Source organism: Pleurotus ostreatus (assembly GCF_014466165.1).
Source record: "Pleurotus ostreatus strain PC9 chromosome Unknown scaffold_9, whole genome shotgun sequence".
Taxonomy (NCBI): domain Eukaryota; kingdom Fungi; phylum Basidiomycota; class Agaricomycetes; order Agaricales; family Pleurotaceae; genus Pleurotus; species Pleurotus ostreatus.
The window spans coordinates 1,140,667-1,163,785 of NW_023503164.1; the positions used below are offsets into that span (position 1 = coordinate 1,140,667).

General features: G+C 49.1%; 7 protein-coding genes across 7 annotated transcripts; 3 read left to right on the forward strand and 4 right to left on the reverse strand.

Moving 5' to 3' along the window:
- Window positions 1–4,084: 4,084 nt before the first annotated feature.
- Window positions 4,085–4,641, reverse strand: PC9H_011555 (uncharacterized protein; the record flags this gene model as incomplete). The annotated part of the gene is made up of 2 exons (XM_036781038.1): window positions 4,085–4,582; window positions 4,633–4,641. 2 exons carry the CDS (start codon window positions 4,639–4,641, stop codon window positions 4,085–4,087), a joined length of 507 nt encoding a protein of 168 aa, XP_036626893.1.
- Window positions 4,642–8,087: 3,446 nt separating this feature from the next.
- Window positions 8,088–9,016, forward strand: PC9H_011556 (uncharacterized protein; the record flags this gene model as incomplete). Its single annotated transcript, XM_036781039.1, has 3 exons — window positions 8,088–8,229; window positions 8,282–8,919; window positions 8,969–9,016. 3 exons carry the CDS (start codon window positions 8,088–8,090, stop codon window positions 9,014–9,016), a joined length of 828 nt encoding a protein of 275 aa, XP_036626894.1.
- A 238-nt stretch (window positions 9,017–9,254) lies between these two features.
- PC9H_011557 (uncharacterized protein) lies at window positions 9,255–10,747 on the reverse strand (the record flags this gene model as incomplete). Its single annotated transcript, XM_036781040.1, has 2 exons — window positions 9,255–10,365; window positions 10,428–10,747. 2 exons carry the CDS (start codon window positions 10,745–10,747, stop codon window positions 9,255–9,257), a joined length of 1,431 nt encoding a protein of 476 aa, XP_036626895.1.
- A 384-nt stretch (window positions 10,748–11,131) lies between these two features.
- Window positions 11,132–13,299, reverse strand: PC9H_011558 (uncharacterized protein; the record flags this gene model as incomplete). The annotated part of the gene is made up of 5 exons (XM_036781041.1): window positions 11,132–11,307; window positions 11,467–12,207; window positions 12,304–12,415; window positions 12,476–12,821; window positions 12,887–13,299. The coding sequence occupies 5 exons, from the start codon at window positions 13,297–13,299 to the stop codon at window positions 11,132–11,134; spliced, it is 1,788 nt and encodes a 595-aa protein (XP_036626896.1).
- Window positions 13,300–13,579: 280 nt separating this feature from the next.
- On the forward strand, window positions 13,580–16,337 carry NOC2 (Nucleolar Complex 2 protein; the record flags this gene model as incomplete). The annotated part of the gene is made up of 12 exons (XM_036781042.1): window positions 13,580–13,794; window positions 13,848–13,929; window positions 13,993–14,092; window positions 14,149–14,393; window positions 14,452–14,557; window positions 14,608–14,698; window positions 14,765–14,951; window positions 15,000–15,113; window positions 15,160–15,348; window positions 15,420–15,583; window positions 15,653–16,244; window positions 16,299–16,337. The coding sequence occupies 12 exons, from the start codon at window positions 13,580–13,582 to the stop codon at window positions 16,335–16,337; spliced, it is 2,124 nt and encodes a 707-aa protein (XP_036626897.1).
- A 446-nt stretch (window positions 16,338–16,783) lies between these two features.
- PC9H_011560 (uncharacterized protein) lies at window positions 16,784–17,168 on the reverse strand (the record flags this gene model as incomplete). The annotated part of the gene is made up of 2 exons (XM_036781043.1): window positions 16,784–16,915; window positions 16,986–17,168. The coding sequence occupies 2 exons, from the start codon at window positions 17,166–17,168 to the stop codon at window positions 16,784–16,786; spliced, it is 315 nt and encodes a 104-aa protein (XP_036626898.1).
- A 2,410-nt stretch (window positions 17,169–19,578) lies between these two features.
- PC9H_011561 (uncharacterized protein) lies at window positions 19,579–22,722 on the forward strand (the record flags this gene model as incomplete). The annotated part of the gene is made up of 19 exons (XM_036781044.1): window positions 19,579–20,092; window positions 20,146–20,165; window positions 20,216–20,296; window positions 20,347–20,369; window positions 20,422–20,499; window positions 20,556–20,628; window positions 20,675–20,777; window positions 20,829–21,254; window positions 21,308–21,361; window positions 21,417–21,547; window positions 21,601–21,708; window positions 21,767–21,907; window positions 21,960–22,048; window positions 22,108–22,149; window positions 22,202–22,225; window positions 22,278–22,300; window positions 22,353–22,517; window positions 22,570–22,645; window positions 22,698–22,722. 19 exons carry the CDS (start codon window positions 19,579–19,581, stop codon window positions 22,720–22,722), a joined length of 2,196 nt encoding a protein of 731 aa, XP_036626899.1.
- Window positions 22,723–23,119: the final 397 nt, after the last annotated feature.

A 23,119-nucleotide genomic window follows, 5' to 3' on the forward strand; every position in this document is an offset into this window, starting at 1 on the left:
TTCGGAGTCGTCAGGGGGGCGAGGGATGGAGTTCCTTGGGTCCTCAGAGGTGGGTGGGAGTAGCAGGAGAGCGTCCGGAATGTCCGCAAAACCGGAGAGACGTCGGGAACGAGTCCGGAGTGGCGCAGGACGTTTTCCGTAGGGCTCTGGTGCCAGGATTGGGAGATCCTGTTCTGCTGTAAGGGCAACCTCAAGATGGCCGCACAGTGCAGGCCTAGCAGAGGGAGAATCCGAAGAGATGAATAAGACTAACTACAATACATGAGAGAGCTGCTCACCTAGCAGAGGGAGAATCCAAAGAGAACAGGATGGGGATTCTCCATGCTAGGAAGCGAAGTATATACTGTAGTAGCGTGGGAGGAATGAAGGGTAACTGTACAGTACACCAGCCACAGGTACGAACGAATATCACAAGGTACGAGGGGGCATGTGATAATGAAGTGGAAGGGGAATGTACAGGAGCCGTGCCAGCGACCTGGGGGAGTGGGGACAAGGAATAACGAAGTGGGAAAGGAAGATGGAGGTAGCCCGGACGAGCCCCGGAGTGTATCTATGAGTCCGAGCGAGTCCGAGCGAGTCCGAGGCGTCCGAAGCGCGGGAAGACTTCGGAGTCACCGGACGAGGCTCGGATGCGAGGGGGGTGAACGGAAGGGAAGCGGAAAGGAAAGGGGACGAAAGGAAAGGAAAGGGAATGAAAGAAAGAGGAAAGGGACGAGGAGGAAGGGGACAGGACAGGGGAAAAGGGGAAAATAGGAGTGTCCCCTTACAGCATTCCTCTCACGCTACTACAGTATATACTTCGCTTCCTAGCATGGAGAATCCTTATCCTGTTCTCTTTGGATTCTCCCTCTGCTAGGTGAGCAGCCCTCTCATGTATTGTAGTTAGTCTTATTCATTATCTTTGGATTCTCCCTCTGCTAGGCTTGCGCTGTGCGGCCATCTTGAGGTTGCCCTTACAGGACCACAGGAACACTTTGGAGTCATCAGATACGAGTGTATGGAAGGGAAAGGAAAGGAAAAGGGAACAAAAGGAATGTAAATAAGAGTCCATGAAAAGAAAGGAAAGAGCAAGGAACAATGGGGAAGGGATGGGGACAGGGGGAATAGAAGGAAAAAGGAGTGTCCCCTTACACCTATCCGGTTGAGTGCCCTGAACTTCCCACATCACCTCCTTCTCACACCATCCAACATATCTTCCCAGTTCCAGCCCAGGCTTACCATAGGCTCAGGAACCTCAGTGCTGCTTTCCCACATTCCTCTGACTTATTTTTCTGAATGCCCAACTCCAGGCTGCCATGCAAGACTTTCTCATAGTGTGCCTAGGTGGAAGGGTACTGGTAATGCAACCAGCAGGATAACTTGTTGCAGTCATGTGCTATTCATAAGCTGAATCCATGAAAGCAGTTTGTTATGGCTTGATTTCTGTTTCCCTTTCTTCCTCTATGTATCACGTGACTGAGCACATATTTGCTTACTATACTTGCTTATGCTCTCAGGCCATATTACCAATAGTCTCAGTCCAATAAAGCATGGGCACTGTTGGTGACATCACAAACACATGTTGCTGAGTTAAGCTTTCCATGGAAGTATGATAGGATACAGCATGTATGTAGACATGAGGCCCAAGCATGTACTAGAGTATATATATGACAAATACAACACCTGGAGACGTTAACTCGTTCTCTTGAGATTACCGCTGAGTACTAGCACCTAAGTCAATGTCTTCAACTTCCTTCTCAGTTCTCCTACTTCTCTCTTATCATCACTCACTCCAATTCTTGTTGGGTCCACATATGCTTATAGTGTATTAGTGTTGCCCTAACACAGTTGTTAGTTGTGATTGGATGATGATGTGATATTAAAGTTTGAGCTCCAAATGAATGTTGATCAGTTAGTGGTGAAGGAAAGATATCTGATTTCTGAGGGAAAAGACTCAAGGTGGAATCAAACTCAGGCTCTTGGTGATGTCAACCAGTGCTGCTGATGCAATGGCAGCTGTGTGGTAGCCCACTACACTATCATGCCCCCAACTTGTCCTAATACCCAACTTGTACTCTGACAATTGATCAACTTGAAATGATATGAGTGACCATGCATAGCCTTCCAAAGTATTGGAGAAAGTGTCATAAAAAATATTATGTACTTTTCATATGAGGACAGTTTGTTAATAGATGATTGCTCTATACATGTTTTTGAGTGATTTAAACATTTCTTGTACATTGTCTCAACTACTGTAGTGAATCAATCATCTCATATGTAAATGGGCAGAAGCACTACTGATCAGTAGTTCTGACCTTTTATATAGTTACAGAAATATTCTCACAATTAATCATAATCTTTACCCAATCTAATCAGTAGCAAGCAACCACTGGCAATGTCAATATCCTTTTATGAGACCGGAATGAAATGGAGGCTCATTGGTCGCAGGTGGTCTGAAACACTTTGACAGGGTTCAGTATGGGGCTAGGTGTAAGGGCAACCTCAAGATGGCCGACAGCGCAGGCCTAGCAGAGGGAGAATCCAAAGAAATGAATAAGACTAACTACAATACATGAGAGAGCTGCTCACCTAGCAGAGGGAGAATCCAAAGAGAACAGGATGGGGATTCTCCATGCTAGGAAGCGAAGTATATACTGTAGTAGCGTGGGAGGAATGAAGGGTAACTGTACAGTACACCAGCCACAGGTACGAACGAATATCACAAGGTACGAGGGGGCATGTGATAATGAAGTGGAAGGGGAATGTACAGGAGTCGTGCCAGCGACCTGGGGAAGTGGGGACAAGGAGTAATGAAGTGGGAAAGGAGGATAGAGGTAGCCCGGACGAGCCCCGAAGTGTATCTACGAGTCCGAGCGAGTCCGAAGCGTCCGAGCGAGTCTGAGGCGAGTCCGAAGTGTGGGAAGACTTCGGAGTCACCGGACGGGGCTCGGATGCGAAGGGAGTGAACGGAAGGGAAGCGGAAAGGTAAGGGGACAAAAGGAAAGGAAAGGGAATGAAGGAAAGGGGGAAGGAACGAGGAGGAAGGGGGCGAGACAGGGGAAATAGGAGAAAATAGGAGTGTCCCCTTACACTAGGAACAACAAGCCTCATTGGTTCCTTTGTGATTTGTCGAGCTGTGATTTGACGTTTGCTTCTTTGCATTTATTTGTTCAAACTAAGGTTATTTCTCTTCCAATTGGCTGGAGCAGCTGCTTGTCTATCGCTCTCAGCACGCACACTCCTTACAGGTGGAGTCTGTGTTGCGCAAAGTTTCTCTACTTTTATTTCCTTCATCTTGTTGCATATTTGCCACTTAAGCTGATTCTGAGTAGTACTATGTACAGATGGAGTCTTCTACCAATATTTGTACAGTACAAAGGGTTGGAAGTCATGCCCAGTATTGTTCTACTGCTGGCAATTGTCTTCTAACTTGCTGATAGTGATATGTGTGTGTCACATCTCTAGACCTGGCTGAGCAGTGATATCCAGTTGATGCGTCTCCTGGATTGACTATGATCCATGCCAAGCCACCAGGATAAGCTTGGGGCATGGTGTGGCCTTGGGCTTCATAGTAGGCAGCCCCGTTTCCTGCCGCTCCAGCTGCTCCTGCTCTGGCATTGATGATGTTCAATGGCGCACCTGTGTGTATGTTGTCGGCCAGTGCATGTCGTGTGAATGCTCCAGGTTCACCTTGAGTTTGCTGAATGTGTTGTCTGGTAAAGATTATGCTGTGTTTCGTGTTCTCCATCGTAGCCACGCCGGGCATGGTGCTGGCATGAAAGTCGTTGGCATTAAAAAGCCTGCTGTCAGTTAGCTTAAGGGCCCAATATCCTAAAAGATTTGACTTGCCATAGAGTGTTTGCATCATTGTCCAAATAAACTATCCAACGGAGGAAGACAAAGTTCCATTCTCCCTTCTTGCATCTCTTTTTCAGCTGCATGCAGACTGAAATGGTGTGGTCTCGATCAGGATGTACTGGACTGCAGTAGTTGTGACAGATGAAGAGGTTTCCACCTACGGTTCCTAGTGGGTCCATCCCTTGGGCAACAAGGTGCTGCCCTATTGCCTTTGTCACTGGAAGGTAAATACATTGACCTGATGTGATCAGAGTATCTGCAATCTGAGGCTGTATAAGTAGAACTTGACTGTTGTGATCACGGTACAGACCTTCGCATGTTCAAACATCAACTTGATGTCTTCAATCTCTCTTGCAATCATATCCTTGTAAGAACCATATCCTGAGCCTGGATTTCCTCCTTGTGGAAGACATGAGCCCAAGGCTTTCATGCTTCCCCACGTGAATGTGCGGAAGCTAACACCACATTTAACATTGTGCAGATGTGTGCTTCGCTGTTTGTGCTCGTCCATCTCTTCCAGTGTGGCTTTATCAAATGCCTGGTACTGAACAGCACCAACCTTGGCAAAGTTGTAAGTCATGCCTTGTGAAAATTTAATATCTCCTACCATATATTCCTTGTTGACAAATAGTGTAATGTCTTGTTTGCAGCGTTGGTAGACTGCCAGTCGGGCTTTGATCTGACATAGCCCTATGTTGTCAGGGTGGATGTAGCAGGGCTCTGGAACCTCCTTGTCCTTGATGACCTATCCTTTACCGTAAGATGGGAAATATGAGACTTGTACTTTACACTCACCTTCAGCATGAGTTAAGAGAGCTAGAAATGTTGGATAATATAAATACATAAGTATTTGTTGGAATCTGGGCAACATCAGCGAATCTCTTGTGAAACATGTACCACTCTGATAGAATGGTACAAGGAACAAAGTTTTCCAAGTCATGGACAGAAGAGGAGATGTGAGGTAAATGACACCACAACAGTCACACAGAAGGCTCGGCTAGATAGTCAAGCAGGTCCTTTAGGCCTAGTATGGGATCCTGTAAACTTCAGCTGTGCCTACGATGCTCTATTCACTATATTATATGCTGCATGGAGAAGTAACAATCTGATATTTCATGGCTGCAACAGCTCATATATGGTAGCATTAGGCAGACAGATGGTGAAAATAAATGATGCAGCAGGTTTTGTGAAGGCAAGAGATGTGGTGCGTGTATTGTTGCACAGAAATCATCCAAGCATATTTCCTTACAGAGCATCGTATATTGCAGTGTCTGATCTGTGGGACATCATGTTAGGGCGACACTAATACACTATAAAAGTGTATGCAGACCCGACAAGCAAGACGAGATGAGAAAGAGTTAAAGATGAGAGATGAGGTTTGAGGACTATGAGTTAGGCACTAATACTAGTGGTGATCCCAAGAGAACAAGTTAACGTCTCTGGGTGTTTATTGGGACAGTTATATACTACTGTACATGCTATATCCTCATGTCTATCTACACACTGTATCCTACCGTCTTTCCATGGAATGATTAGCTCAGCTGCATGAGGTATTGTTAAGAGCCACACTCGCAGGGGGCTCGGGATACGCGGACCCGCGGGTGCGCGGTTCCATGTAGATGCGCGGGGAAAACGGGGGGAACGAGGACGTACGGGCTTGGCTTCAGCTACTGGCTGCGCCTCCCACACTCTTGCGTGCCCTGTATTTCCGGGAGGAGTCCTACGCGGGTACCGAGGGTACGGGCGGAGGCGAAGGGGTGCGACGGGGGGAGAACCCACTAGAGGGGCGAGGGTGCGAGTGCGGAGAAGGAACTAATATTCGAACTCAGGTAGCTGTATGTACGATACAGGACTATATACTAAGGAACACGCGGCGTCCGCGCGTTCACGAAACAGTAACGAGTTCGGTCGTAGTAACTACAATGTGCTCGAGTATGTACTTAGTCCGTAATCCGGGAAGTCCGCGTGGCCGCGTGTCAGCGCGGCCCGAGCCCATAGTCGGGAAACGCATGTGGGCGCGCCCCTAGTAGCCCCTAAGGGGTTCCTTGGATGCGCCTATAACAGGTATGACACTTATTGACTGTGCCCATGCGGTAGCAGCAAGGCACTGACTGAGACTGTCGGTAAGACGGCCCAGGTGATGTAAGCGGAGTATCATAAGTGAGCATGCTTGTGTAATACATCACGTGCCCAATAAGATAAGGATCGTATGAAAAGGAAAAGAAATGTCAGACCATAACACATCATAATGCCTTCAAAAGAGATTTGTATGTGCAATATCTATGTTTGCTCAAATTGCCAAGGTCATCTGGTTCCTCATGCAGAGGAGTGACTGGCCACCTCTCATGTAGTAGAACATGTAGAAATAACCGTTTCTTCATGGTTACTCGGGCGTACGGAATAGCAGTTGACCCTTGCAAATGCGTGAGGGACTACATAATTGAAACTACCTATTTTATCTATGTGTGAATAATCAAATGTATCTACATATAAGTACATCGTGATTATCTAAACACATGATGGAATTTGGAGAACACTTGAAACATGTAATAGCAAATCCAACAGAACAACACTCTGGATCAATTGGGCAATGGCTGTCAAACAAACTACTTAGAAGGTCACACATATGCAAAAACTGTGAAACTCAAATGGTGATGCATCAAGAGTCAAAGGGATTAGGGCCAGCCTCTATGGTAGGCTTTGTTCTCTACAATGGTGGCATCTTTGCTGAGCACACATGGTCAATAGAGGCAGGTGGGACCCTGATGGAGTTGGTGCTTAGAGGTGTTGTCTTTTGGCATGAATCACATTTTACTTCTGTTATAGTAAATTCTGCACATCAAGCCTGGTTCCATGATGGCATAAAAACTAAAGAGCGGTGTAGATGTCTGCCTGCCTGGCAGGCATCTACATCCCAGACAGTACAGGGGACTCCTGTCATGGCTATCTACATGCTGAGGACAGCAGAGATATTAGCTTGAGCAAACCTGGAGAAAACCCGGTCTCGTACCCGCCGTGCCCCCGGCATCGGCCCCCTAGCCCAAGTAATTATTTGCCATGAGCAACAAACAAAATCACCCCTGGTGACATAATCGAACGGCCTCTTATAATTACGGAAAGTGCAGATGAGATACAGACGCCGGTATCATACCGTGCTATTGGTAGGGACCCATCGATTGCGGTAGATCGTCGGTCCGGGCATACTTCTGCTCAGTCGCGTTATACAGGTGCGCATGCGGGTCCAAGGTCAAGATCACTGGTGATCCGCGTTGAGGTAACTCGGGAGTACGCGGCATCCCTGGCCTTCCGAACGTTTTTGGTATGTCTGTAATGTTCAAATCAATTTTGGCACTCGCCGCTCATTTATACACGAAGGAACTTTCCTGAAAGTATTTGATGCATCGAATTGTCATCACCCACAGCCAACGTAAATTTCTAGACAATGGTGGCCCGGCGCTCTTGGACAGCCTAGTCACTCCCAAACTCTAGTTCACCAACTATTTTCTGCCTCTCCTCCCCTCGATTACCCTATGCATACCTGATCAGGACTCGGGTTTGAAAATCTAGATACTACTTGTCTGTGGCTTTCCAACAAGTCTTCCTGGCTCACAAACGGCCCCACCAGCAATAATCAGGAGTCATGACACTGGCGTCTATAAACCACTCCATCAGGGCGAGTTGAAGATGGGCGTTGAGCGTCTCAGCTGCGGCCTGCAGGTAAGTAAGTAAACGTGATTCGTCGCAATGTGATACATAACTGGGCGAGTCAGTCACTTAACTGTACCCCAGTCTCCTAGCTCTGATACAATCCACAGGAAATACATCGACCCCGATAACGGGCCCAGTAAACCTCGTTCGTGGAATGATGCCTGACTCGGGAGCTTGCGCCGATGCCTACTGTTCTAGATGATGTGAGTTGCGAGTTTGAACATTTTGGAGGATGGGGAAACGGACTACATTATCGAAGTTGCTATGAACGGTGCTGGGACCCGAATTCAAGGTTTTTCTTTTGATGTCGCCTTTTGAGATGAGAAACATTAACCTTAGGACTTAGGTGCTAGCTCAACGCATGTGCCATGGAACAGTGTAAAAGGAACCAACAAAACTTACGACGCGGCCGCGGCGGCCCCTCAGTAAGGCTACGCAGGCAACCAACAGCATAGACCTTCTTAGAGCGGGCTGCGCGTCAGTAGAACACAAATTTCCTCAGACCCCATCCATCCTGCATTGCTGGCTATTTCAAGGTGCCCATGATACAAACCCGAGTGGACGATAGGGACAGTCGAATACAGTACTCTGGTGGGTGGGGCAAAGCGGGTTCGAAGGTCGAATATTTGGGAACAACCACGTCTACTAGTACGAAAGGCGCGCAATTCACGTTCTCGTTTTACGGTACGTCGGCGAACGGCTTGATATATGCATTGATATGGACTTGTTTCCTCAGGAACCTCGATCAAGGTCTTTGGTACATTAGCTGGGACCACTGGGTCGTCACGCGCGCCCGTCCTCCCCGATGCTATTACCTCGTACACTGTCGATGGCGGTGAACCCGCTCTCTTCTCCGGGAAGCCTGGCAATGACGTGCAATACAATCAGCAATTCTTTTCTTCAGGCAATCTTTCAATTGGCACCCACACCATCGTTGGCACCCGTGTCAATGATGGCAGTCCGGTGTATATCGACTATCTAGTAGTCGGGGCGCCTACCCCCGAATCGGTATCCGGTCCTCCCGTGTCCATCACTTGGGCACATTCACAACCCGCGACGCCAACGAGACTGCTAGCCACGGAGTCATCTTCTCCCACATCGATTGCCTCTCCGCATACAACTCCACCCGTCGCGACTATCATTGGCAGCATAGCTGGAGGATTCGGCCTGGTTGCCATCGCGTTCGCCTTATTTCTGTGGTGCTGTCATCGGAAGAGAATGGAGTCGATACGCCATCGGCGCTCGTTTTCTCTATTTTCGCGCGGCTTCTATACCCCCTCACAGAGTTTATCAAAATCCGACAGTAACTCTCTTGTCTCTCTGCCCAGCGATATCATAATCTACAGAGAAGGTCGCAGGTCACCCCAATCGCAGGTCAGTCCTCGTTTTCGTTAGTCAGTAACCACTAACCCGTCCCCTTCAGCCTGTCTCATTGACGGCAACCTCGTGGTACGGCGATAAACTATATTAAAAAGTAGGAATGTGAATTTTTGTTGATCCTCCACATAATTCTTTATACCAATGTGCCCTTCATCTTGATTATAATGATGAATAATCGCAGCATTTGTAACTTCGTAGAACAGCATAGGACAGCAGTATAAATATGATGTGCGCAAATTTATCAATACTTCAACATCGATCTATAAAATAACAGTCTTCAGAATATGCAGCCGTAAAGGCTTAAAGTTAACGGTCAATAATTATGCCATCTACGTGTAGACTCTTCTTATGCCAGATTGTCCGTACTTGCGGTAATCGGCGACGACGTCTGGTGCATCAAGAAGTAGACCTTCTTCCGGCTCCCAGGTCGCCATATGCGCAGGATAGCCGAACCAATATACCAGATACTGGGGTCCGTCTGGGGTATCCCGTCTGCCCTCGATGGCTTGAATTAGGTATCGTTTCTCAATGACCGGTGGTGGGCCAGGCCTGATGCGCACTTGCCGACGCGCAGGGTGGCTCCAAGCCTTTGGTAGTTGCAACGGAGGTAGTGCTTTGCCAGTTTGTTTATAGGACCGCCGCAAATTAGTGCGATTATCCTTTCCTTTGATGTGGGGGAATGCAAGTCTAGCATATTTATCCACCTCGCAAATAGAGTGTTCGAGATCGGGGAGCGTCAATGGTAAAGAGTCCGGGCCGAGGCCGACGAAATCGATGCCGAGCTTCTTAAAACACTCGGCTTGATTATGGACCATCCATTGCATTATATCGACGTCGACGGTATCGGAGTTCTCCCTCGCAATCTTGTAGGAGTTGCCAAATAGCTTAACAAGGCCCGACTTGGCTCCAATACCAGCGACGACAAAATCGTTATCGGAGAATTGGGAGACGGGAGTGTAGGAGAGGTTAAGTAAGAGTTGATATGTGTTAAATTCGCCCATCCCGGGGAATGATATAAGCCATTCGTATACATCTGCCAGGTAATTGGCATCCTTTAATAGCTGCGGCAGTTGGAGTTGCATCCACATCTCGACGAGAGCAAGGTGATTCATGAACGTTTCGTCGTAGTCGAACTTTGGCGCTGGCTTCTGGTACGCGCCGGTATAGATAGGCCGACCACTCTTCTGTGCGGTACGCAAAGCCGACTGATACACCCTTCGGTCATAATTAGACCAACGAAGAGGGCCAATGGTGTCTTGTAGGTGTTCCCACGTCTCGATCTTGGTGAAGGTGCTGAAAATACAGACGCGAAAAACGATCTCGGATGCGGACTGTGGGCCCTTCTCGATAACCTCCGTTACGAGGTACTGAGTGGCACGGTCGGCAACGCGATACGGGGCACAGAAGAAGTAATCCCGTAATATGTGATCATCCGTCCAGCTGATGCCAACAGAGATATGTTAAGCATTATTTGAGTTTTGATTGACGGGCACAATACTCACGGGGGTGGAATTCCTGATCGACGTTTCTTGTCAATCAACATCCTCTCCTGCATCCATTGCCACAACGCGTCAAAGACCACGGTTGGGCACAATTCCTGCCCACCAATGACCAGAGTGCCAAAGACTACGGACTTGGTGCCACGCGAGATCAAGGCCTGCGCTCTTGGACGCGCCTTGGATTTTTTTGCCGTGAATTGAGGCTCGGGGGCATACTCTGACTCTGCGTCCGAGCTTGCATCCGATTCCACGAGCGTGGTAAGGCTACTGTCGGTGCTTGTACCGCGTGAACCTGAACCTTTACAGGACCTGATAGGGGACATGAAAAAGGGCACCTCGCAATATTGTGCGGGGGTAGGAGCGGGACGTCTCCGGCCTGGGGAGAGGTGAGATTCCTTGAAGGACGACGCGTCGAAATTACATAAAGAAAAAACAAGATCGAGGATGCCCACGGCAATATATGAAGCCCCTATGTTAGTAGGTTGAAAAGTTAAAATCATTCCCCAGAACACTAGGTCAGGCAGTGAACGAGAGCATCGACCGATCATGGTATGTCGAGACACAGTCATATGTAATTCATCGCCTGTTCAGGGGAAATCCACTGCTTTGCCCATCGAAAACGACTGCAAAGTGCCCCAAAAACACATACATAGATAATATAGACGTACCAACCAATTAGATAGTTCAACGGAAAGTCTTCCGTGTCCTTAGAATCCGCCTGTGCCCCATTGCCCCATACCCATACCGTTGTTCATATTCATATTACCCATGTTGACCCCGAGGTTCGTCCCGCCGCCCGGAACCATAGCTCCAGTCCTATTGTCGTTGTGATCCCACCCAGTGTCCATACCGAACTGGTTCTGATCACCCCAGTCCCCGATGCCTTGCATCTGTCCCCCGAACATTCCTGGACCTACTCCTCCGGTCGCCCGAGCCATGTTATTGTTGGCATTCATATTGTTAAAGCCGCTAGCGAAGCCCGTCCCTTGGAAGGCCGATCCCATGCCCATGCCTCCCATCTGTCCCATTTGACTCATCTGACTCATCTGACCCATCCCACCCATCATCGTTGGCATATTCATTCCTCCTAAGCCAAGGCCGGTGCCCATGCCCCCTCCTTGGCCCATACCTCCCACACCCATCTGGTTCATGCCCATGCCCATCCCTACGCCCATCCCAGCACCCTGCCACATCATATCATCGACACCGACACCGACACCAACGCCCATCCCCATCCCAGGGACCATTCCCATGGTGGCCATACCCATGTTTGTCATGCCCATCATCGGTTGACCCATCATTTGGCCTGGATCATGAACACCTGAACCAAATCCACCCCGGTTACCCGCCCCTATCATCCTCCCGGCAGCAGGGCCACCCATGGCCGACCCACCAGGCATCTGATGTCCTTGTCCAGGTCTGAACGGCGATTTGGGGCGCAGAGTGTCAATATCTGGTGTTGTAGGCACGATGGCCTTCCCTCCCTCCGCAATCTGCTGTATCCCGTGCTCCCATTTGTCCTTATCCCACCGGGTCAAATCCACGGTTCCGCCGTCCTCTGTTTCGACCTTTATTGAACCAGAGTCATTTTTTGAAGTAGGGAGACGGTCCTCGTGACCAGGGCTCAGAACTGTCACCCATCCCCGCCGAAATGATGTTGGAACACGACCGAATAATTCTAATCGCCGTGTACCCAGGCAGAAGTTTTCAATCAATGTGTACATCTCCGGCGGTTTGCGGGTGGGGTCCAGAGGGTCGCCTTCCCATATAATCACGTCTGTATCTGTTGTAAGAATAGAGAAAGAAAATTATTTTCGGAAATGAGTTGTTTGTATCATGATGAGAAGAGTGATCAACAGGAAAACTGAATGTCGCGCACCAACATTGCAGTGAACAAACCAACTATCGGTCGAGCGTCGGACAGTCCCTCGAATTCCGATCAGACAATGTTGCTTTGTGCGTGTGAGCAACGAGGTAGTCGGAGGATCTGTCTTATGGTGTTGACGGGTAGTGAGTGGACCATGTGAAATGTGAGATGTGAGAGAACATACCCCGGGACCGCGGTTAGTAGTCTTGTTAGTTTTGACCCATACGACGTCCTCACATCGCCTATAGCCCCACTTCGCGAGCACCTCTCTCCCCCTTTCAAGGCCTTCGCCAGCACCACTGCCTACCCAGAGGAATATGAAACTAGGTTCGGCTGCCAGCAAAGGAATTGGTAGTTCTTGAAGGTGATCCCAAGTAAACGACGAAGAGAACGGCGGGTCTATGAGGACAACGTCGAATTTAGAAGACCCCAGAGACTGTAGTTCTGAAAATGGAAGGTAAGAGGGAGAAACAGCGTGCTGAGCTACAGATGCCTTCTTGAGCTCCAGCAAGCGTCGCTGCTTGGGGTATCTGCACAGTTCAATGGGTCATCATGGGTCATCGTGGTTCATCAAAGTAATAGAAAGCACACGTACTCTTCGAATCTTCGCTCTGGGTCTGTCCCGAGGACCCAGTTCTGCGGCCATTCTCCGCCGTCGACATATCTCTGAGAGTAGTCATTCCGGATGGTTTCCTCCTCGGGGACATAATTTCGGTATCTAGAAGCCCTAGCCCGCTTCGCAGGCGGTAAATCGGTCCGTTGAAGTTGCTTCTGGTGCTGCTGCTCCTTCAGTGTCGGTGACGGCGGAGGTGAGAATCGTTCGGATAGTCCGGGTGACGAGGTTGGGCTCGGGATGGTTGGAAGTTTCAGTATTTCATAGGGTGGGGACTGAAATGCGTGCAATTGTTGCCTAAATTCGTTTTGGGTGGCACGAACGCGAGAAATTAAGGCCGCATGTGCGGCAAGAGTGTCGTTTACAGAGCTGATTACTTCAGTGGTAGTTGGCATGGTGTCGTCCAATTCAGGTTCAAGAACTCCTTGAAATCCAATAAGTTACGGTGCGAGTCTCATAGGAATGATGAAGAATCAGTATTGCATCGTAGCAGGTAGTGAAATCTGACACAGTGAGTGTCGTCGGAGGCGTGGTACATCTGCATAAGCGCCGAAACGGAATCCTAAAAATAGCTCCTAATGGATTGATCGAGAATAGGCGCTCGTAAATCAAAATTCTGGCAACAGTCGCAGACTCGCAGTACGACAGTACAGTCCTCTGACCGTTCCTCTCATCATGGGAAAGAAGACAGCAAAGTCGACAAAGAAATTTATAGCTAGTGGTCAACTGAAAAAGACTATAACGGCCAGGCGCAAGCAGCAGCAAGTTCGGAAACGAATCTCTGGACGGCGCGGTGCAAAATCTGGGAACCCAAAAACAACCCCTGCGGACGAAGATGCAGATGGTGGAGTTGAGGAATCGCCAAAGGTTGTTAAGCCTAGATCATCAAAGTACGCAGCTATCTCGCTTTCCAGGGTGCTATATTCATCCCAAACTCTCCCAGGTCAAAGCCTACCACAGTGGATGATATCCTGGCCGGGGGCTTTATGGAGGACAGTGAAGGAGAAGGCGAAGATGGAGAAGAGGTGACCGTTCTCCATATGTTTGTTTCTTCTCTCGCAATCTGACACGTTACTTCTGCTGTCTAGATGTACGCTGAATCCGCGGAGGAGTCCTCTGATGCAGACGAGGACGCCGAGGACGACATAGCCAACGAGGGTTCATTCTCGGACGTGGACGATTTGGACAGTGAGTCCTCCGCATCTACATTTCTCATGAGATGTGAGGGTACATCGATTATACAGGCGAAGGCGAAGTTCATCTCCACGAATTATCTAAACTCGCGGAGAAGGATCCAGAATTCTACAAGTACCTTCAGGAAAATGATAAAGAACTACTCGATTTTGATCCTTCTGCACACCCTGATGTGGACATGGATGGCGACGATGAGGACGAAGTCGACGAAGATATGGACGGCCAGGAGGCTGAAGAACGTCTACCCATCCTCACAATGAAAACTTTGACTCAATGGCAGAAAGTACTATTACAGGTACACTCTCCATGTAATAAGAAATGCAGTATCGAATCTAACACTACATTACCTTTAGCAAAGGTCATTACGTTCTCTCCGAAAACTCCTAGTAGCGTTTCGGTCCGCTGTACATATGAACGAAGAAGGCCAAGTCCTTGCGTGGAGTATCGACAGCGCAAAAGGTACGGTCTAACGCTTTCTGCGTCTATACCTTTACTAAACGCGGGCTAAGTGTATAACAAGCTGGTCACCACTTCCTTACGATATACCCCCGTCATCCTCGAGCACCACGTCCCATACAAAACCCTTCCGGATGGTAGATTGTGCGTATTCGCCGCCCCACATAGGCACCATGCCTTTGACTTTGACTCCACTTATGTATGTTGTAGTAAACCGCCAGTACAAACGAAAAAGTTCAAGACTCTGCAAAAACTAATATTGTCGTATTTCCAAAACGTTATCCACCTCCTGTCTCAATCGACAGACGAGGAGCTCCTGGAGTTGGCCGTCAAAGAGAGCTCCAAATTGATCCCCTACATCATAACGAGCAGGAAGACAGTCAAGCTGTATCTTAAAGTAAGGCGCGATACACTTTGTAAATCAATCACTGAACACGTTTAGTAGAAATGCTTAGAGCTCTGGTCTAGCTCCCAGGATAGTGTACGGATCGCCGCAGTACTGGCCATGCGAAAACTCTCGTCATCCTCTGACCAAAGCATATTGGCCAACGTGCAAAAGGTAGGGTCGTTGATCAAATGAACTGAAGTGCTCAATGGGTGTCTAGGGTATTTACCTTACATTGGTGCGATCAACAAAATTGACCAGTGGACACACTCTGCCCGCCATAACCCTCATGAAAAACTCTGCGTCCGAGATCTTCTGCCTGGACCACGGCTCGGCCTACCAGCATGCGTTTGGTTACATTAGGCAGCTGGCTATACATCTTCGCAATAGCATGAAAATCAAAACTAAGGTATGGTCTCCTCACACACGAGTTGTCACCCTTGATGCTGATTACCATATTTTTGAATCATCTGTCAACAGGAGGCTTATAAGCAAGTGTACAACTGGCAGTTTGTACATTGTATTGATTTCTGGTCGATCGTGCTGGCACGCGCGTGTGATGTTCGCTCGAACGCCGAAGGATCGGACAATGAGCTCAAGGCCCTGATCTACCCCCTTGTTCAGGTTAGCCTTGGGTCGATCAAGTACGTTGTTTCCCTAAACCACGCCGGCGTTTCTGCTAACCCACCCATCCCGATTTCTCATTATCACAGACTCATATCTAGCAGTCGTTGCTATCCCTTCCACTTTCACATTATTCGGTCGCTCCTGCGTCTGACGCAACATACCGATACATACGTCCCTCTTGCTCCATACATCGTCCCGATCCTCACGGCTACCTTGACTGGACCCCGACCGAAATCGTCGACGCTAAAACCACTGGATTTTGAAGTCCAGATTCGAGCGCCACAACAGTACCTAAAAACAAGGGTATACACTGAAGGTCTCGTGGAAGAGGCCACATTTCTCTTGGCGGACTGGCTGGCGACGCGGCTGATCCAGGGAAGTGTGGCCTTTCCAGAAGTCGTCGTGCCCATCGTGGTGTCCGTGCGGAAAAGCTTGAAGGCCGGTAAGAACGCTTCTGGAAAGGATGTCGCTGCTGTGAAGGTACTAGTTGAACGCATAGAAGATGCTGCACGTTGGGTAGATCAGAAACGGAAGTCTCTTCCCTTCGCACCAGGAAACGTCTCGAAGGTAGAGGAATGGGAGAGCGGAGTCCGTGCCAAAATTGAAGAGACTCCTATGGCGAAGTACGCGAAGATACTCAAGAAGACTAGGGAGAAACGTCGCAAACTTATTGAAAAGGTAAGCCGGTTCCACGATAGGTGATTCTGTGCCCGCTGATGTATTCTCTTCAAGGCCCGGAAGGGCGAGGACGAAATTCTGGAGGAGGAGTAAGCCTCTGGCCTCTTCCATCTACTTTGCCCATTTCTGGTAGTCATTGTATAATTTCGGCGTAATGCTCTCCATGATTCATGATCGCACATTTCGCAATACCAGTGTTGTAAAAATATCTCCTAGTCTAATGTCCCTAAAAAGCCATTGCTACCCACTTCATCTCCTACAGGTTATGGATGGTCGGAGAGAGCCGCAGGGAGTATAATTTAGACACGATTTGCACATGTAGCATGACCTAATGGGATACTCAACAGATAAGTAGAGAAAGGCTCGCATGTTCGGCTCTAACATCTAAGCCCTGGAACATCGCGAGGCTGACTTATGTATCACAGATGGAGGGCTTCGTAGCCGCGAAGTCGCGAGCCAGCTCAGGGTAGTCTGGGTATATTTTTGCACATTGAGCCCCGCATCGTTCGATTCATATGGTTTGCCAGTAGGGGATACTACTACCAAATGCCAAAAAAGACCTTCCACCAAGGCCTGGCAATTCCCTGCGCGCTTTTCTCGAACCCTTCCACGAGGCGATCGTAGTACTTGGGCATGGACGCTGGCTGTAACATCTTCCTCGACAACGGATACTGAAGAGAGCAAAGTCAGCCCGTATCGATGGGTCTAATCTCATGAGTAGTTTCGCGGGAGAAGTTATACCTTTTTGAACATATCATTGTCTTTCAATGCGCGTGCGGCCTGTACCGCTTGCGGCGTAAGATTGGGATGCGCCGATAACGAGGTGAGAAACGTTTTGAGCTGGATTTGAGGCCTAAATGGATCCTTAGGCCATGCTGCGGCGATATTGCTCAACTTCTGCGCAAGTTTGGTGCTAGTCGCCATGTACGGAGTTGAACGGCTAGCGTCGGGACAAGGTGCGTGCTGGTGCGTGGTGCAGTTCAAGGTCGACTTGAGGGCGCTTACCGCTGTACCGGCGGCTCGCTTTCAAAGTCCGAGTCACCGCCGATTGCATCTTTGCCACCAACTTACTTACCAGTCGGACCGTACCAACGTTGCTCCTCATCATGGACCCACCACAGAATGACTTGCACCATGGAACTACAATCATGCGACCGATAGTCTTCCGATAAAAAATCATTCAATGCCGTGGCTGTTCAGGAAGCTATATAATCAGTGCTTCTCTGGGATCACCGTATGTGAGGCTTAGTTTAGCCAACAAATTCTTGACTGATGTTTTTGCCTGGCGGAACCAAGGGTTGTAGGCGACGTCTGGATTGGTTATATCTCCCCTGACCTTGAGTATGTTTCGAGTCAACCAATCTTACATCTGTTCGCCTGTGTGCCTGCATGCGGCATTGTACTGATATCTGTTGCTCAGGTCTTTTTCTGCCCGCTGTCAACTGTGTGGCAAAGATCGCGCGAGAGGCCTAAGCTCAAAACACAACACCACTTTGACAACGGCTAGCAGAGAAGTCAATTTTTCTGAACACTACTGATATGTTTCATCACCCCTGCTCGTAGACAATAAATCAGCCTCACCGGTTGATTTTCATGACATTTATCCGAATCGGAAGTCCGGCTGTGGTCTCAATGTCACAACTCACTGCGCCGCTTTACGAGCATATTCGTTCCTCGGTGCACCTTCGCGTGGCATTAGCATCCAGTCCTTCAGACTTACGCTGCCTTTACCAACTAGCCATTCAAACAAGCTCACATCCCCGGAAAAATCGTGCAGCATGCTGTGTTTTGCTTCTCAGAGGATGTTTCAACGGTCCCACGTACATATGGTCGTTTTGCCTGGATAAAGAGGCTTTCGTTACCCGTGTCACCAAGAACCTCAACATACCCTACAGCATCCATCAAGCCGCTGAGTCGGCAGTGGCTTCGTGTGCGACGTCTGGGGGTTATGACCCACTTCAAGCTTCTCCCCTTTTGATGTACCCTCTCTTCTTCGTCGATTTCCTCCGTGACCACTTCCGCCCAGGGGTTTCGATGCACCGCACCCTCACGTAACCGCGTACATCCGGAGAACATCGAATAACCTGAAGGTAACTCCCGAGAAGGCGCAGCAATGCTCTATGTGATCCTGTCATAAGCTCGGCAAACCAGCTATGGTTCGACTTTCCCCTCGCCGCTCACACTGAAATCCGAGGATGGGAACCTTCCAACTAGCTCTAAGGCTCGATCCGTCCGACTCATCAGATCATAAATCATCCACGCAGTCCGGAGGCTGCTCTCACGATGTTGCCCCTGTGGAACGAAGCTGAAGCGCATTCCGCGGCAGAATGCGGTCGTTGACTCCAAACCTACTTGGGAACTTGACCTCCAATATTATACTTCAAAAACCAGATAGAACTGTCGGCGGTTGGACCGTTCTATTTCTCGAAGACCCCGTTAGCTTCTCCACGACCCTTTATGACGCCTTTTCCAACGGCCTAGATCATAACTTCCCCAAACTGCCTATCAACGATGCTCTCAGGCGATGCCGTCGCCTTCGTTTCCTGATCTGAGGTGGGGATTTCGATCTGCATATGTATGGACAGGTAAGTTCCGAGTGCGTGTATTTATCGACATCACCGTTTGACTTGGCGGGTATATGTATACAGATAAGCGCAATGTTATTGGAGGATATCGGATGAGCCTTGCCCAAGGTTGGTTGGTGTCTCCCAATTTACCCAGTTTATTTGAGACCGTGGTGACGCACCACATGCAATAGGCATTGATGCTGGGATTTGCGGATCCTCCCAATCGATTAGCAATATGCCCCGCTGGATTGTGGCACACTATTGGCTGGCACTTTCGGTGGCTGGCACTATGCTAAGTCAGGGAAATACTTCCGCAGAGTCGTCATTTCCGATCCGATAGCTGTCTGGGGAGTGCTAATTTGTTCCCGTCTATTGCTGTATGATCGCGCTCTCTTCTGTGCCCGAGCTTTGTTGATTGTTTTGATTATATTATAGACTCAGCAATCCTTGTATCGGATACCACGCCAACCTCCTGGGCTTCAGAGTCTATACTACGCCTATTAATTATAATCTCGTTGGAATATGTCTTATGAACGCTACTAGTTGACTACTGATTGTTCAAATTCGGGACTATGGCGACTTGAATCTGAATACCACTTGTACATTCCTGCTTGTCGAGGGCCCATCTTGGCACGTGCGGAACACCGCCACCAGGGCCAGGTCCCTGAGCGCTCGAGCAAGCGCCGAGAAGACACAGCCCACGATGTTCAACGGACCTGCTGGTTCAAGTCCATTCCTTTCGAGGACCGACCTACATACCCACAACGATGAGCTGCTGCGGAGAGGCCAAGCCTCCTACCTCTGCCCAGAAACCACAAAATGGATACCCCAATATGCAGACGGTGAATCAGCAGCCCGTTCCGCTCCCTGGATTGCAGAACCCGTCTTTCCAGCAGCCTACCGTCTCCCCGCCCCCGAACGTTCATCAACAGGGCGCTTTTGCTCAGAACGGTTTCCAGCAACAGCAAGGATGGCAGTCGGGCTCTCCGCCTCCGTTCAATCCGTATTCTGGTACAAATACACCCGCTGGTACCTTTGACGCGACGGCGAACAACACGTACAATGGGTCTGCCAATGGATATCCCTTCAACGAACCACTTGCTCGGCCAGGATCTGCCCATACCTCTATCATGAGGTCCCAGGCAGGTTCACCTCCACATATGTCGGTTTCAAGTCCTCCCCCAATGATGACTATCCAACCACCTCCTGGACAAATAGGCCAAATACCGGGATACCCAACTCAAGCCGACGAGGGTAAAATGTCTGTAGCAATTGACTTTGGTGAGCGTCCAGTCAAGTGACGTATTGAGCCTGAGTAACCAAATTCTTTCAAGGTACGACTTTCTCTGGCGTGGTAAGTGACTTGGGCTTTGGATAAGACTTCGCTTGTTCAATGGATCGAAGGCGTATGGTTCTTCGCGTATAGCCGGCGGTCAAGTGCAGCAGATCCTGAATTGGCCCGGCTCGTTTGAGACTTTCAGGAAGGTCAGTCAAATTCGCGTAGAACCTTTGATCGGAGCCTCACCGTTTTCTAGATTCCGACATGTTTGCTGTATGAGTGAGTCGAGGATCTTCTCGACCAACGCTCGAGATGATTGATCTATGGCTAGTGAATATGGTCAAATATTAGCCTGGGGCCTCGAAGCTAAAAATGCGACGCCGATGCCTGGGACTACCCGATGTGAATGGTACGCAATTTTCCTCGTCGTCGAAAATAGCCCTTGTAACCAGTTCTCTTCCCCAGGTTTAAGCTATATCTGGAACCCCATGCTCTTCGAGACCAATCGGCAATTGACGAACGCCTGCCCGCCTTACCAGTTTGTCCTTTTGTCATCATACCCATTTACTGCTGATCTTCAATAGCCAGGGAAACGGGCGGTTGATCTCATCGTTGATTATCTCGGTTGCTTATGGGAGTATGCTAAAGAACAGATCACTCGCGAAATCGGCGCCGTTGCCGACCTCAGTACGCTGTTATACTACACTAAAATCCGCAAGCTAACTGAACCTCTTGCAGACTCCGCAGACGTATGGCTCACGGTCCCAGCAGCGTGGGATGCGAAGGGCTGCGATCTTATGCGAGAAGCTGCCATCTCCGCCGGGCTCGTCCAGAGTGCGAGAGCTGGCGATCGTGAATGGAGAGAGCGGCTGAGGATCATCACTGAACCTGAAGCAGCAGCGGTCCATTGTGCACATTTGACGGACCTCCATCACTTAAAGCCATCTCAGAATTTCATCGTTTGTGATGCTGGTGGTGGTACTGTCGATCTTGCGGTTTACAAAATCATCGGCCAGATGGCTAACCTCGAAATTGCCGAGATGTGCGCACGTTCAGGGGCAAACTGCGGTTCTCTCTTCCTTGATTTGCGGTTCAAAGAGTTGGTGAAGACGCTTCTGGCCGACCATCCCGCTCATTTAGACCCTGCATCTCTGGCTTATTTCAGTATGTCGGACCTTCATTTCTATTGCAATTGCAATTACTGATATGATATTCAGTGCACGCCTTCAGCGAAACTGACAAGATTGCATATACCGGGGTTGAAGATGACGGTCCGTGCATCTGGGCTCCTGCACCATCTCCCGATATGACGTTTTTGGATGGCAGATAATATGTTCCACTTCACATGCTTCAATGTCGAGGACCCTCACGCTCCGGAGGTCGGACTGGAGAATGGGCAGCTCTCGATACCCGGTAATATGCTGCGCCGCGAAGTCTTTGACCCCGTTGTAGAACAGGTTCGTATCTGCCCCTTTACCCGCCGACGAGCCCTCAACCATAGCCTTCCTAGGTCCTGGCGTTAATCGAGGAGCAGACACGGAAGCTAGATCAAAGGATTGATGCGTTACTTCTCGTGGGAGGTTTTGCTGGCTGCGAATACCTCAAAGCTAGGGTAGAGGTTCGTCATCCACCGAAGTTGTTACGAGCGCTTTTTGGTATTCTAACTCCCACGTCAGGAACAATTCAGCTCCAGAATTAGAGTGATTGAGAGACCACCTGATGCGGATACGGCCACCGTTCGGGGTGCAGCAAGATACGGATTGGCCCGGCGTCCGCTTGTTTCCAGTGTCATCGCGCCCAGATCGTACATTATGAAGGTTTGAAAATTGATTCCTGTGGTGGTGCAGTTCTAACGCCATTCAACCTTAGGTCAAGTTGCCAGCTGACCAAGAGGATTGGATGAAAAGGCCTGCGTATATCCGAAACAATGACGCAGGCGTCCCGATTTGTGAGAACAGGTACCACGCATTTCCTTCCTTCCTGCTACCGAAATTGACTTGCCGGCGGGTCTGATCAGATTGCAATACCTCGTGCAAAAGGGTGCCATTATCAGGAAAGGGTGAGCAAAAATGTCCCTCGCAGTTGCCTTTTCGTCTAATTAGGAGTCTAAGTCAACGGGTTACGACTAAATTCTGGTGGGTGATTTAATTCGTGCGATGGAAGCCACGAGTCTAATGCTATATGCAGCAAATTCTCTCAAACACCTCAAGGTTTGTCCTTACCTTAAGTGGTTTCCTCCATTTCTTGACGCGAGTATCGTAGATTCAACATTTGTCGCCGTCTTGTATACCAGCGAGGCGGAGAAAGTTCTGAGGTACACGGATGAAGGGGAAACCGTGGAATTGTGCAAGTGGACCGTCGACATCTCCACGCTCCCTACATTCCGGCAGAACGCTGCGAATCCGCCTCCTGGCGGGTTCTATACTGGTGAGCTTCTCTGCACTTCACGATGAGCTGCTCCTCAGAGAACGTGTAACAGAGTTCGAGCTAGGCCTCGAGTTGGATAGCGCGGAGGTTCGGGGTATTTTAATCTTCAACGGGCAGGAATGGGGGAGGTTTGTCTTCCACATCGATGGCGCTCGCTTCTATTACTCACTACGCCTCTAGGGTTACTTTCGATTTCTTGAATTAGCAGGACAGCTTCCTTGGTTCTTTACCATATCTATCTTCTTACTGAAGCGCTGTGTTCACTCCTTATTAAGCGTCAAAATTTTCTTTGGAGGCTTAAACATTAATAAGAACATATAGGTGACAGCTGAATTATCTGGACAAGTATCTGGTAAAGAATCATGCCGACAGTGTCAAATTCACATTTGCCCAACATTTGGTACCGCAGATTTACCGCTGAATTCAACAGTGAATCTGAGTCCTGTCACGTGCCACTGGTGCCACATGATTTTTTAATGACAGGCTAAATCCGTCGTGAGTTTCTTTTCGGAGTTGTTTTCGGTACCTGTTTCCTGGTCGCAGGTGGTTCAAACCAGTGATGAAATGGTTCAAGCTACTGACAAGCGGGCGTTGCCACCACT